Source organism: Wyeomyia smithii, chromosome 3 (assembly GCF_029784165.1).
Source record: "Wyeomyia smithii strain HCP4-BCI-WySm-NY-G18 chromosome 3, ASM2978416v1, whole genome shotgun sequence".
In the NCBI taxonomy this organism is placed as follows: Eukaryota; Metazoa; Arthropoda; class Insecta; order Diptera; family Culicidae; genus Wyeomyia; species Wyeomyia smithii.
Genome location: NC_073696.1, coordinates 85,906,169 through 85,922,604, shown reverse-complemented (window position 1 = coordinate 85,922,604; position 16,436 = coordinate 85,906,169). Strand labels below are relative to the sequence as shown.

Below are 16,436 nucleotides of genomic sequence, written 5' to 3'. Positions count from 1 at the left end.
TTATACAAGACGAATTTTATGACTGCGGACGTGTCAAATGCCCGATATCAGAGAGCGTGCAAAGAAATTAATACAAACATAATTCACATTTAAATTTTTTGTAAATGATTTTTATATTTTTTGTGGTTATCTATTTTAACGTCATTTCAGATATAATTTTTTTATTTTCATTTTAATATATTATACTTTGATAGTTTTTAAACAACTTTTTGTATTTCGAAGCCATTTAGTTGCGTTATAAAATCGCAATCATTTTTTCGGTGGTCTAAAATTTTCTTTATTATAACGTTCCATATTTTAATAATTTTTATCAAATTTTTTTATTATTATTTTTTTGCTGAATGGTTTCAAATTTATGAATTTTAAATGTTTTGTGATATTCAAATTTTTTGATTGTCCTCTACTGTTTTGTTTTCCGTTTGGGGTTCGAGGTTTCTTACCTAATTTCCAATTAAGTCAATTGGTAATCAATTTCAGTTCCATTACAGAAGCCTTCAATAAACGTAAAAAAAATTATAACATTTTGGTGAATCATTTATTTCATAAGATCTTCCACTATGGACTACAAAACAAGTATTCCAAATTCTTTTCTAGTCGTAACAACCAATCAGAACAGAATAGATAATTTGCATTCTCGTCACCATTTCAACGCTTGTATGAAGTCAAAGTGCAACAGTCAAAATTTAATGATCAAACTTTTATGATTAACAACCAGAAAACGAGAAAAGATATTTATTTACTTAAAAGCTTTTGTTGATGTTTTTTGGTCTGACTTTTTGATGGTGTTTTATTGAATAGTTTGTAATACCTACTAAATATTTATAAAAACTGTTTGAATTATTCTTGATAGTGTTACTATTTGAGTCCATTTAGTGATCATAAATGCTTTGTTATTTTTTATGAAATGGCTTCTTGATACGTGATTCCAAACATTATATTGATTCAATAGTTATTGAACTTCATTTTTCCCCGGACACCAAAGCTGACGAGTGAACTCATACAACAAAGCCCATACATACAAAACTCCGATACTCACTTAGACTGCTGCGGCGAATCCCGATCCGTGTGTACCGTGTCCGCTTCCGTCGCCGCTGCCGATGATCCGCTGCTCGAGGGCCGATAATTTTTGCTTCCGCTAACCGGGCTGTCGTTGCCGGGGACGCTGGTCTTACCGTCCCGCAGTACGCTTCCTCTGGCGGTGGCTTCCTGGTGCTCGTAAAATGGACTGCGAATCGAACGCTTTCTGGAGGATTCGTACGGCTGCGGTAGATAGGACGGCTGCAGGTAGGATGAGAAATTCGGTGTCGTACTTCCACCACCCCCGCCGCCTCCACCACCTATACAGCCTCCCCCTCCTCCACCGCTTCCGGATAGAGGTTCATTTTTAACGACCCGATTGATGGACTCGAGAGAAGCCGACAATGAGTTTCGTTGCTGCCGGCGGGAGGCGGGTGATGGCAGGTTGTTAGGCGTTTGAGGTTGGGCCGCGTTTGCGCTAGCAAATTTACCGTGCTCTGTCGTGAGACCTTTGACCTGGGGGCAAACAAAACTATTGGTAACAAACACTGTTGACTGATTGGAATCCGGTTCTACTGACCTGCAAATTCTCAGCGGCTTTCAGAAAGCTTTCCAGCGCCTTCTGTGACACGTGCACTTCACCTTTGTACATAAACTCAAGCAAAGCGTGCATGTTGTCTGCGGAGGTGGCCTCCAGCATGACGCATATCTGTCCCGTACCGACTGGAGCCCGCTCGAACAGATCGGCAAAGTTTTTTGAACAAGCCGCCAGGATGACCTTGTGAGCGTTGAAGATGGTGCCTGAGAAGAGAAAAAAACAACATAACGATCAAATACAGCCGGAACAGATACATCAAACACCAAAAAAAAGTATGAATCATTCCAAAAAGCGAAGCTGTCATTTCTGACAAATTACGAAATACTCCGAAGCGCAGGGCAGCTGGTCTTGCACCAGCAGGCTGGCCGTGCTTCCAGTGACCTAATTCTAACTTGTTCTAAAAAAACTCGCGCAAAACGAAATAATAAACGAAAGCATACTCATCGTTTATCAGCATGCATCGATCGTCACTGAATCAGCAAACAAACCACATGCCGTCCAAAATCATGCAGTTCATTTCCGACCCAATTTTTTTCTGCCGCGGTGCCCCTATATCTATCATGCATTCACGTATGCTACCACGAGCTTCCAAAAAATTTGTTTGCCAAGACCTTGAAAACTGCGCGCATTGAGTTGCGCATCGAATGCGCTGACTAACAACACGCTCCCGACTGACTGTATTTTGGTGACGGTGACGGTGAGTACGAGAACTCATCATCATCACGGTTTTGGGGTGCCCTTTTCCAGGAAATTCGTCAAGCTTTCAGCTGCCCCTTGCAGGCTTTCATCTTATCACTAGATGACGGTTGTGCGCTGGCTGTTGTTTGTGTGATCGGGGTGACTGCAAATTGCACCCGCACTCTCTACGCCGTATGTTGCAACGCGTATGTTTCAACTTTCTGGCGCCTCCGATGGCGGCTAGTCGAAATCTAATCTTCTCATGTGGTATTCTACGGTTTGTTTGTATTACGATCACCGATAACGCTAGTAAAAAAGCTGTGTGGGGGCGGAGTGGCCGCCAAAAGGTAGGCAAAATGGTTTGTTTTATAAAGAGTTGACTCCGATCATATTATTGCATAGTCAAAATAGTTGTAAAATTGTAACGCAACGTCCAATAATCGTTTGAGCCCTTCCATCCGGTAAAAAGTGGTGCTACATTCCGCAGCCTGAAGTGCGAACTGGACGTTCGCAGAGACGCTAGAAATTTATAACCGGAATGTGCTACTATGGCGTAGCCTCTTGCAATCCTCCGTGGTTTATGCTTACTTTACTTCCCACGAGAAAAAGTGATGCAACTTGTGTGCGCGCTTATGCATTCCGCTGGTCAGTGCGGTTTAAAGTAAACACAAATAAAAAAATCACGCTGTGATGTTTTGTATACTGTTGATGCTGAGAGCGCATATCTTCGGAATTAACGTTGTATGGATGAGGACCAGAACCGGACACAGGAAAATATTTATATCGCGCATTTTTTTTTTTTGCTCACAGAACAGCCAATTTAGGTTAACGACAGGGGATTTATTTGGCAGGTAGAAAAATAAATTTGGTGAAAGGTACTAACAGTTTAAAGTACTTGCAAAATCAAAGCCATACAGTCATTTCTAATTGAATTTGTCGTTAAGGAGAAACAGGATTTTGGCCTTTTCCTATACAATTTTGAGGTTAGAGTTATTTTTACTTCTGTATTTTGATCGTAAAAAATTCGGCTTCCATTAAATAAACAGCACTCGAATTGCTACTTCAGGCATGCAACAGTTATGAAAACAATTGATCAAAGTTTCATGTACGTAGTCTTCATAAATCAAGAAAAAATTAGATTGCAAAATTCGAGTTGATCGCGACCACGTCCCGATTCACCTTAAGAGTATGAGATTGATTACTCATCACACCTAGATCTCCAATGAAATATGGCCGAATTAATGCAGTATGCACTGATTTAGTTAAAATTTTGTTAGCGTTTTCATGCTGTACATTATCTCAAATTTTTAGGTTTACCTTCTTACAAATGCAAAAACTTCATAAATAAAATCTATCGATATGTTAGGAAACAATGTGCCTAAGACTCTTAAATTAGAATATGTCCGGACACATTCTTGCAGTGGTTCAATGGGATTTATGTTTGAGGAACTTCAAACCCAAATTTTAATTTAAAAGGATATAGAAAGTGTGTCATGCAAGAAATCCATAGTTATGCGAGTCTTCCTGGGCGCATGGCTAGATTAAAATACGTAGTAGAACCGCCGATAGGAAGGACGAGGTGAAAAATTGTGCCATGGTTCATACCTTAATAACACTATTGGCATTCAAATTGGCATTTCTGTGATAGCCAATTTCAAAACCAAGAAAGCAGAAAAAAAATCTGCGTTTAGAACTGAAGATTTTTCAGGTTTTTCGAATTGACTGTATTAGATATTATTTCAACTGAACATAACAAGCTTACAAAATTTTCCAAAAATTATCCTCGCTGAAAATAAACATGTTGTGCTCATAGCATATTTTTAAATTGTATCAATTTTCTACAAAAATTATCCGGAAATAACAAATTAAGAACTGTTATTACACATTATTGATCATTTTTGCTCAGTTTAACTGAATGTTTCTGTGTTCTGTGTTCTGAATGACATTTAATTCATGTTCACAGAATATAAAATTTATTTCTATAAAAGACAAGTTTTGTATGTATGTGCATTCTGGTATAACTCTTGAATGCCTGATCCGATTTCCACCAAACTTGGCATACCTACAAGTTTTTTTTTTACAGGAAAGGTGATCACAGACGTTTTAAAAATAAAAAAGTCCTCTATCCTAATAATTAAAAAGTCAAGATTTTTCGTGAATTATCGGAATAATCTGGAGGCCGGAAGTTGATGTACAAAGACACCAACATGATGCTCAACAACATTCATGAATCTAAGATGGCGACTTCCGGTTACTGTGAGCTGTATAAAACTATCGAAAACATTCATAAACCCCTCAATATTGGTCTTGTATGCTCAGACACAGGAAATCGGTGGCGGAAAACATTTTGAAATTCAAAATGGCAACTCGGGAGTGATGCGAAAATCGAACTACTTCCTCTCTCAAAAAGTCCACGGAAACGACGCTGCCAAATGGTTATTTTTGGAATCGAAATGACGTCCAGAGAGTAAGTTTCGATGTCCAGCGCCGTTTTTAATCCACGACTTCTGGTTTTAGAAAGCGTAGTATTTGAATACTCCCAAATATTGAGATTTGTACAACCCGGATTAGGTCCAGAAACTAAAAGCCGAAGTCCAACACCACTTTGAAATCCAAGATTGCGACTAAACTTGACATACAAGATGGTCAGAGAGAGATTGTTAAGAGAAAGGTGTAACCAGTGAATAAGAAGGTGGTCCCAATTGATAAGTGAGTCAAGTTTTCTTGTGCAGTTCTGAATGAAGTTGATAATTTTTGGTAATGTTTGCAGGCAGAAAGTTGATATCTAGAGACCGGAACTTGACGTTTCGGAAGTGTTGTTGAAGTTAGAGATGGTGAAAACCATGTCAGGATCAAAACTAAGTCAGAAAATGCGTAAATCCTTCGTTTTTAGAACCGGAGGTCATCGATAAAATGAGAAAGGAGCTTCTGAAATGTTCTTCTGCTTCTTTTTTTATAACGGAAATAAGTCGCTGTCCGTATGACACGATTAAACTCAAAAACGAATCAATGAATCGGCGTGAAAATTTGTATGTAGAAGTTTTTAGGGCCACAAAAACAATAACGCACGCTTAGCCTTGGGGCCAAAAGCGGTCTCGATCAACTAGATTATTTGAGAGAATTCGTTATCGATATTGTTTTTTTGGCACATTTTGCATGTGTAGAATAAGTAAAACGATTCAACATACCCCGGTGCTGAGTCGAGAAAATTTCCAGCTCGAAAAGATCCTCGACTCGATCGGGAATAGAACCCGATATCACAACCGTGTGGGAGAGCTAGCCAACCGACATCGCTAACCACAGAGCCACGGGGACTACCATTTTGGGACCAGGAAAGGTTATTATGCTGGTTTGACATTCCTCCCTTCTCTAAAACGAAGGGCTCCGATACAAATAAAACACAAATTATTAAATAACTCGAGAACTAATAAAGCAAATGAAACCAAATTTGGTAAATGAAGGTTTCTGGAATAATCAAATATTTCTGTGATGGCTTGACATCCCTCCCTTCGCTAGAATGGAGGTGTCGCATACAAATGAAACATACATTTCTGCATAACTCAAGAACTAATCAAGCAAATGGAACCTAATTTGGAAGTTTTGGGGGCTCGAAGTTGCAGGAGTTGTTCATCTAGGTTCACTTTGTAAAAATCCCTAATTAGGTGTCGATTGGGATACCGGGATAACGCAAAATTTGTTTTGAATCTCGTTATTCCTTTTCATACAATTCATAGACGTAAGATGTTTTAAAAATACTGATAGAAGTTTAAAAAAGGAATCCAGAAAAATATAATCTATGACCGAAAGTATTGCCGGATGGATTATTTTGGTATTCAAAAACTAAATTTACATATTTCGACAAATGCAGCTATTTTTATGTTGGATTTGATAATGTCATCGTGTTGCTTGGAAAATTTCATGTAAGAAACAACTATCACCTTGAGGTAATATGAGTCAATCTCGAGATATACAATTTTTACTTTACCAATTTAGATTACCTCCATATCATATTTAATCGTATTTATTGTAAAATTTCTGAAAAACAAAACACATGATTTTTTAGATGTTTTTGGTTACTAAGAAATCCAAAATCATTTTTTTTGCAGCAGTGTGGCCAGATTTTTCGCCCTTCAATTACTTATTTGAAAAAACGCAAAACTAAATAAAAATATAAGTAAATTGTTGTTAAGTTTATTTCCATATTTGTTTATTTCATTATGACGAGAAAATTAAAAAAAAAGTTCAGTTTGATGGTACCGCAGAGTTAAAAAAATTGGAACAAAATAGCGACGAAGGTACAATAAAAAGACAAAAAGAGAAACGAACCGAAAACTTTTATTTGAAAATTTTTAATAATAATTGAGAAAGAAATGGCAACACTGCTGCAGAAAAAATCGATTCGCTTCCTTGATAGGTAGGAAAATCCTGAAAATCATTTGCTGAGTAGTTCATTGGATCAAAAAGTTAACAGACATTTTCCAATAAATATGATTTTTTGAAATAAAATTTAAAAATTCAAAACTGATTTCGTAAAAATGGTATATCTCGAGATTGACTCATATAATCTCAGGTTGATAGTTGTTTCTTGCGTAAAATTTTCCAAAGAACGCGATGAAATTATAAAATTCAAAATAAAAATGGCTGCATTTGTTGAAAATTGTTAATTTAAATTTAAAACACAAAAATACTTTATCCGACAACACTTTCGGTCAAAAACTATATATTTTTCTAGATTTCTTGGTTTATTTTCTTAACAAATGATCTATCATCATCTATTTTTCGGACATCTCACTTCTATGAATTGTACGAAAAAGAATAAAAAGGTTTTGAACAAAAAGTGCGTTATTTTGCAATAAAGAGGGGTGTTCCACAGAGCGGCGGGTATTCAAATCGACACCAACATTTGGATTTTTTTAAAGTGAACCAAGATGAATAATTCCTCCAATTTTGAGCTAATTCCGTGATGGGCGATACCAAAATTGTGCTTTTTTAGTGGTCATAGAATGACCCCTATTCATGAGACTGTTATAGTAAAAAGAGAACCCAGTCGTCAGTATAGTGTCGCACCGCAGTACTTTTCCGAAGCTTGACCCCGGAAGCATCTTAACAGCTCCCATATGAACTGAATGTACCCCGTTTTTGTTGGTTCTCTGGTTCTTGTCGGATCGGATATATGATTGAATCGTTTTTGAAGAGGATGTCATTTACCCATATGAATGATATTATTTTACTATGAAATTTGAATCGTTATGCTTTACGCTCATGAATACTATTATGATACATACACAAATATACAAAGGAAGAAGATCTGTGAAATTTTGACATTTATAACTATGATCTTAATTTCTCTCTTTTTCCTCTTTCTCTCTCATTCGCTAATTTAAAGAATTTATATTCCTTCAAATTTATTGAATTCTTTATAAACTATTCTACCAACTCATTACAATCGCCATAACGTCTGAATTAGGGCTGAAATTAGATGCTGGGGAGCCCAGGGCAGATATTTTCATGGGGCCCTGTTTTCTTAAAAATTTTGAAATTCATTTAAAAAAAAATTTAAATTCTGCAATGACTTGACGCTTTGCTGGAAGGTGACGAGCAAAAAAAAGGTCTACAATCTGTCTTCACGTTTAGCCCACGATCCCCCTTGTGTCGATAGGTCCGGGGCATTTGCCACCCCGTAAATTCGGGCCTGATTTAAATCAAACATTGAGCGAGGTGTGCTTTTGACGTCCACGTTCAGTGAAACGAAAGTTTATTTTATTATGCAAAAAAGTTGTTCAGACAAAAACGGAACGTGTGGTAGAGACACCCACAATTTGGAAATTGGTACCGTAAACTGGGGTGACTTTGATCATATTTTTGATTGTATCTCAAATATTTTCAGAATATACTGAAAACAATATTCTTTGACATTTTTAAAATAAGTACTGGCATGCATTGAAAAAGATTCAGTCACTACTTCAAAAGTTTAGCAACAATTTTGCTGTTTTTAAATATCCCAAGCACTACGAGCGCTTTTTTACCACATTTTCAGAAAAGAGGTATAGTGATCAAAGTCACCCCGGTGATCAAAGTCACCCCAGTTTACGGTACACCAAATTAAAGTACTTGTAACTTTTGCAATTTTCATTCGATACTTGATACTTGATTTGCTACTTGTAGCACCAAATCAGCGTTAGCAGTGCCCCGAAAAAATTCTCTCATAGCCGAATATCCGGTTTGTCAGGAATATATTCCGAAACTGGGGAATTATATGTATATTTGAACAGAATCTAACAACTAATGGTTCAAAGTTCTTAAAATTACTTCCACAGGCCATTTGCTAGCTTTTGAGTGTTTTAGTAATGGGGCTTTAAAATCGTCCTTTCGGAATAGATTCCAGAGGGGCTTCTATTGCGATAGAAACCATTAAATAAAACAAGGTTGAATACCATCTAAGATGAGTATTTTCAGGACCGGAATGATGCGCCGAGACCAGAAAACAACCACAGACGCCATTTTGATTTCCTTAATGGTGACTTCCGATATCTGAAAAATAACAAAATATGTCCGAATACCTCCCAAAATGAGTATTTCCGGATGCGAAATGATGTACAGAGACCGGAAAACGACCCAGACGCCACTTTGAATTCCAAAATGTCGTCTGGAACCTATTTCTGGTCTCTGGGCATTATTACGATTCCGGAAATACTCATATTGGGAGGTATTAGGCCAGATATTTATATTTACCGGAGTTTGAAATTAACTTTTTCAGTATTCAGAATGGCGTCTGAGGTCGTTTCCCGGTCTTGGGGCATCATCCTGGTTCCGAATATACCAGTATTGGATGGTTTAATACCATCCAATGGATGGTATTAAACCTTGTTTTATTTAATTGTTTCTATGGCCACTAGGAATCATGGCCATCATGTTTCTATGGCCATCGAAATCAAATAAAAATTACAACAGATATAAGAATTTCGAGTACATAACGGTTGAAGTCAAAAGTTTCGTATCCGAAGAATTCTCATATCACGATTTTCACTCAAGAATCCCAGTTTCATATACAAGGCATTCTTGAGGATTCTTTCGTCAGGATTTCTTATTGCGGACGCTTTACGATTCCAATGTGAGGAATCCTAGGAAATCTATGCGAAACCTATGAGTGCGACTAACGTATATATGAGTTTATTTTAACCGGGACGTCAGTCATGTTGAATAGCCTGTCCTCGTTAGAGTCAGTTTTTCAAATTTGTAATTCTGTTCGCATATTCAAAGAAGTTTGTTCGCATTCTAATAGGTTAAAACAATTTCGGCTTGATGCTAGAAGGACGCAAGATCCATGTACAGTCGCAGTGTTCAGTTTACCTACTTTGGTGATACCTATATATAAATGATTTCTGGTCTTTCTGAATCATATCATTTAAGGTTCAGATCAGGAATCTAGTTTGGCTGAAATATAATTATTTTACATTGAGCGTATTGATAAAATGAAATTAGATATTGAGAATATGCAATGTTTTTATTTAATTCTACTATAGTACTACGAAAAATCGAATACCGTTGAAATCGTCCAAAGATACGCAGATAGATAGGTTATTACTTATAACTATCATCAGTGCCTATGTGCAGACACGAATGCACACGATAAGTGTAAAGTGTCTTTATAAAATTAATAATAATATAATAGTGCCTGTGTGAACTGCTGAAAAGGAATCTTTTTGAAAGAGAAATTTTTATGTTTTAACCATCCAGTTACACGATTGTTTGGTCAATATCAATTTCAGACATAGGTTTTGAATACTTCTAAAATGGAATTACCAAGTTAAAGAATTAAATTAGGAAGTAGAACACTCTGAGAAAGAAATAACGCAATTTGATCCAAAACGGGAGCAAGCTTAGCGTCTCTCGTGATGAGTGTAATATTCTTTATGATGTTGGTTAGATTCTTCAATTTCATCTGGAAAAGAGATAGACACATTACGACGCGTTTTCCTCAGTCTTATGCTATACACTCAGTTTTTTTTTACGCTTGGAATACGTACCTCGTAAAAAACCACGTTAAATACGCGTAAATCAAATCCGCGTTGAAAAACCGCGGTAATTCGAAATCCCGCGTAAGAAACATGTTTGATTCGAAATTGCGCCTAAAAATACGCGTTCATTCAAAATACCGCGTAAAAAATATCCTCGTATATAACCGTGTAAAAATGTTCTGTCTGGATCGCAGAGACGATTCCTCTCATGATTCTGTCGCCGAATCGCCGAGATTCCTAAATTTGGATTCTTGAGGTGTTCCATATGCGATTCGAACAGATTCTGTCCGTATCGCAGGAACGATTTCTTTCACGATTCATTTGGATTCTGTAGGATTCTTGAGAAGGTTTTCCAATGCGATTCGTATAGATTCTGTCCGTATCGCAGAAACGATTCCTCTCACGATTCGTTTGGATTCTTTGAGGATTCTTGAAAAGGTGTCCCGTATGCGATTCGAACAGATTCTGTACGTATCGCAGAAACGATTCCTCTCACGATTCCGTCACCGAGTTATAGGAGTCCTGGGAATTCTTACTCAGGATTCTCAGCGTGTTAGTTAGGGTACCAGTTTTGAGGAAGCTTCAAAGTTTGTCGATACATTGGTTGATATCATTAAAATCATTAAAAAAAGAAATTACCCAGAGCCATGGGCTTCACCTTGATTTCACCGAACAACAAATATCAAACGAAACCAACTTCCTATTTCTAAATAATCAGAAACATGCAACCATCGGATAAAAACCCATCAGATCCGCAAGTTGTGGTACCTCGCACCGCCAACAAAAAAAAGGTTTGATATTTATTTCGATTTATATTCATCTTCCATTTCCACGGTGATTAATGTTTTCCATTCAGTACGCGGCATACCAAACCCCCCTGGTTGGCCAAATAGATATTCGAATGCGCTAGCTCTCGAAGTGTCCACGCCGGATGATTCCAATATCTGACCATCGTTTACCACAGTGAAGAGGCAGCCACTCTGCCAGCAGGAATAGAAGGATTCGAGCTCGTTTTGATGATGATTTAACGCTGAGTGCTTACATCGTCCGCCATCCTGGGTCAACGATAGCCAGGCAGCTAAAGGGCGAAATGCACGCATTTTTTCCTCTATCGAAATCACTGTCAGTGCAATGCAATATCGAGAATAGTTGACTTTCCACTCGACTTGAGCGCGCAGAAGTTTTGTCATACATCAACCGGATTGACGTTATTGAAAATGACCACAAGAAGGGGTGCACTTCCAACATGTAGGGTGCACTTTTAGCAATGGTGAAATTCACGAATAAACATAAAGGATAAAAATAGTGTTACATTTTGAACATAAGAGACACTGCACACTATGCGAACAGCCGCGCGCACTTCCGGGTTCACAAATTGAAATTGATGACTATTTGTAAAATGCTAATTTCATGTAGATTGCCGCTATCTGTCATTCATTCGCGTGTTTTTTGGCTACTTTCTTTGCCACTGTTCAAATTGCAAACCAGCATTTCAGCATCCGTCCATAGATATCAAGATTCGCAGCTAGCGCGTTCCTGCACTGGAACTGGAGACGGTAGAACGATATCCCGTAACGGACACCCGGGGAGGGAGGCGGTTGCCATATTCCATCTCCGCTGAGTGTTTAATGAATATTGATTTATAGGTACGCTTCAGAATTAGATTTTTGTGACCACCACCCACCTGCACACAAGTTCTTTAAACCTAACGGGGCAAAAAGTTCGGCCCCAGCAGAGGACATATTGACAGAACCGTCGGAACATGTCCTGGCTGATTGGCTGGCAGGCAGTACAGCGCAAACATTATCATCGCATGTATCAACAATCACGCTGCTGTTGGCAGTATAATGGTTGAAACTGTTGTGACGGGAATTTTTGAGCTGTAACGACCGGCCTGCAGTCGGCCATTGGAAGCCAGTAAGCGCCACGGTACGGTGGATCAAACAAACGTGAGCACCGTGGAAATTGATTTCATATTAGGTTCGTGCCGTGGTTTGGTTTGGGCTGATGAATGGGAAGCCGGAGGAAAACTACACATTTCAATTTCATCTCCGACGAAGGAGCCACGAACTAGCGGGATGTCGGACTCGGACTTTTTACCCGCTTTGCGTGGCTCATCAGTCATCGCGCCGAGTGCTGCTGGTTGGTGCTGTTTGAATTTCAATTTTCATTTCCAATACGCGACATACTCGTTGGTTTTTTTCTCTACCTTCTCAATCATCATTTGGTCTGCCCGTATGCCACGCTGCATGGATCGAAGTGAGAATTCGATTTTTTCCGCTTGATTTAATGCGATATGTCTGCCAACCTGTCGTTGACGAATTCGTCGAATGCGTTTGACCTGGAACGACGCAACAAAGCCTCCATTGTGCGTTTGAGGCTCCCGGGGCAACGGGTGCAATCGGAGATTCGGTTTCATTTGTCTATGCAAATATGTACCTGCTGTCGCTAACCGATGCATATTGTGTCCGGTGCGGGGGTTTAGTCCTTCGATGGGATGCGATAAGCTTCGAGCGTTTTGATGATGGACGATCGTTTCGACTAATTGGTAATGTGTTCGAATTGTAGAACTATCAGAGGTAGGATCTCTTGTCTGAATCTGATTCTGAAGTTTTAATTTAGAATCGAATAATTTATTTAATGGAAGAACCATGGTCAAAAAATTTGTGTTTCTACTTCTATAATATGCCTATAAAATAAAATTATAAAATTCATTAGTTAAGGGTTTTTTAGACAGTCCATTCATTTGACACCAAATTTGTTAAAATTGGTTGGGTAGTTTCTGAGATAATGAAGTTTCGTGATTTTTACATTTTGATATAAAATTCCGGAACTGAAAGTCCTATTACAATGAAATACACAACCTATGGGGCAAGAAGGCTTTCATTTGATAGTAAGATTGTAAAAACCGGCGTAGTGCACCTCCGAATGCCCTGAACGCAATTTTGAATCTTCTTCCACTACATCAATTTGTGCAGTTAAAAGCTGGGAAACAGCTTCAAGATTACATCGAACAAAATCATCAGCTACAGGGACCACTAAAGGAAACCTGAGTATTATAAATCGAATTCGCATCAATCCATTAGTAACATTCATCGATGACTGGATGGACACGAAATTCATTTTTGACCGTAAGTTCAACGTGGAAGAACCGAACCGTTCTCTTTGGAGTTTGGAAGGGCCACAAACTCGTCCAGGATCTGTAGTATTTTATACTGACGGATTAAAACTCAACAGTCTAGTGGGAACTGGAGTAACAGGTCCCGGAATCAATCTTTAAGTCTCTATGGGTGGATGGCCAACCGTATTTCAGGCTGAAATTCAGGCGATTATAAAATGTAGCACTGTCTGCTTAAAGAGAAAATACAAGCATGCGAATATTTGTATCTTCTCTGACAGCCAAGCTGTTCTAAATGCGTTGAAATCATTTACTTGTACGTCAAAACTGGTGTAGGATTGCATTCAGCTGCTTCAACAGTTGTCTAATTAAAATACATTAAATATTTACTGGGTTCCGGGACATTGTGGAATAGAAAGTAACGTTTGCGGTAAACGAAATGGACAAAAATTGCCGATTTTTCATGGGTTTACCTTTAATCGCATTGACGAAACTACTTTTGCATCACCAATCATAGTAACCCATGAGTTAGCAAAAAAAAAAATTGGCAGCTCTATTAATCAAACTCTAACTGTGATGGCGAAAAAAGTGAAACTACTCCGTTCAGAAGTGTGCGCGTTCAAAGAACGGTACCCCGTGTCAAAAACGGAGATCGTGCGGCACTTTCTGGATGCCGGGTCAACCCGTTCCGGCATCTACAACATCTTAACACTACTGGACAGCGATCAGAGCATCAAAAGAAAACTCGGTTCCGGACGGCCAACGGCCCTGAGCGACAAGAAGCTTCAAAGGATGCTGGAGAGGAAGACCGAGGGAAAAGTGGCTAAATCACTGCGTACACCTGGCCGGAAGGTAAAACAGTGAAAAAGTATCTGGAGAACATGGACTTACATGTCAGGAAGCGACAGTCCCGTCCACTGGTCTCGGAGCTACAGGCAATAACGCAGCGACAGTGGTTGAATAAGATGGTCACGTCGATTTTCCCGGCGAATCGCGACGTGGCAGTGGTGATGGACGACGAGACCTATCTCACCCTAGATGGTAACGACTGGCAGGGTACTTCGTTTTTCACTTGTCCCACGAAGGAAGTGAGCTTCGAGGTGAAATTTATTTCACACACCAAGTTCCCCAAGAAGGTGCTGCTGTGGTGGAAATCAGGGAGAAGGGGATGACAAAGCCGTTCTTCTTTCACTCCGGGCTGGCCGTGAACGGGGAAATTCATAGTACGAAGTGCCTGCCAGAAGTTGCGTCGTTCATCAAAAAATACCATAAGGTCGAAGACACGGTCTTCTGGCAAGATTTGACGTCGGCCCACTACTTGAAGCGATCGTTGGAGGAGATGGAGCGGCTGAATATCGATGTGGTACCGAAGTCAGCGAATCCGCCCAACGTCCCCTAGTAGCGTCCCATCGAGAATTTCTGGGCAAACTTGAAGCGCAAGATCTATTCCAACATTTTTGTCGGGAAAACGGAGGAGGAATTAAAAACAACGAAGAAAGAGCTTAAAAACATACCTACACGCATGTTTTTGTTCGCCATTGCAAATGTTCCGGTTAACTGCCGGAAGGCCGCTCGCAAGGGCGTAGATTTTTTTGCAAATAAGATAATAAAATTACCATTAATTGGAATTTTAACTAACTCAATTATCAGTTTTAGTTTTTTTTTTCATCACCATCTGAAAAAGTACATTTTTTTACCGCAAACGTTAATGAAAAAGCTGATGAACTAGCCAGACCAGGATCTTCTGAACAGCTTATCAGACCGGAACCGTTTTCTGGTATATCTCCATGGTCCATAAAAATGGAATTCAGAAGCTGGGAAAAAATGATGATAGATTCAAACTGGAAAAATACTATCGCTTCTCGGCAATCAAAACAGTTTGTGATGCTACATGCATACAACATACACAAAATTCTTGCTCTATCTAAAAAAGACCTATGCACCTATATAGGTCTAATTACAGGGCATTGTTCAGCCAAATATCACCTGAAAATAATTGGAAGGCTGACAACGATATTTTTCGTTTTTGTAATGAAAGCACATTTATTATGTATTTGTCCAGCACCTTACAATAAAAGAGCAATGTTTTTCAATAAGCGACTGTTACAGCCCTTTGAAATTTGGCTATCTTGTCCTAATAAAATAGTGCAGTTTATACGGCACATAATACCTAATTGGGATCATACCTAATTCAGGGACTGAGAGTTACTTCTCACAGTAATTTTCCACTCTGATCAGGTAATAAAAAGCTGGGGAATGCTACAATAGATCTAACATATGGTCGCGGTAGCTAAAACCCAAAAAAAAAAAAATCGGTCCCTCAATCTCTGAGAATAGTAAGTGAGATTACTTATTACTTAAATCTCTATACAAATTTGGGAAAATGATCTCAAGTAGTTGCATTTTAGATATCAATAATTTTTATAAGATGAGATATAAAACATTTTCAATCAAATCACCAAAAATTAACTAATTTTTCTTGACTTTTTTATTTTTAACTTGATTTTCATTTTGATTTGCAAGTGGAAATAGCACTGCTTTTGAGCAGTTTTTGGAAAGTACTAAGCAGAAATAATTAAAAACTTTTCACAAGTGAAATCTTTTCACGCGGGTTTCAGAATTTAAATAGTTTTTCTAGTCGGTACGTATACCCCGCCTTAAAAGTAACTTTAGTGTATTTTAAACAAAAAAAACTGATGTTATTCCATTATTAGAGGATATTTCATTTCTTAGATTTCTGTATTTTTTCGTGAAAAAATTTAAATGATTTTAAAAATTGATATTAAGTTTTTCATAGGCAGGATTTTTTTCGAAAAAGAAACCTAAGATTTCATTTGATTACAGCCTGCAACCTTTTGCAATAGATGGAAGAAACTTTAAGAACTTTGAGCACTTACGCTTTGCGAGTGAATTATAAGAGCGAGAGACTGTTACAGTACAATGGTAAGAGGAGAAGCAAGATATTCTTTGGATCAGTTTAAAGTAGCACAGTTTTTTTTTACAGAGG

General features: G+C 38.3%; 1 protein-coding gene across 4 annotated transcripts in view; it reads right to left on the bottom strand.

Moving 5' to 3' along the window:
* Positions 1 to 16,436, bottom strand: part of LOC129727117 (zinc finger protein chinmo) — a 175,244-nt gene that overhangs the window by 15,095 nt on the left and 143,713 nt on the right. For all 4 annotated transcript variants that reach the window (XM_055684594.1, XM_055684596.1, XM_055684593.1 and 1 more), the window contains 2 exons: positions 1,598 to 1,818; positions 1,037 to 1,533 (listed from right to left, as the gene is read on the bottom strand). In XM_055684594.1, the coding sequence (XP_055540569.1) occupies positions 1,037 to 1,533; positions 1,598 to 1,818 (718 nt within the window). The remainder of the gene's footprint in view (positions 1 to 1,036; positions 1,534 to 1,597; positions 1,819 to 16,436) is intronic.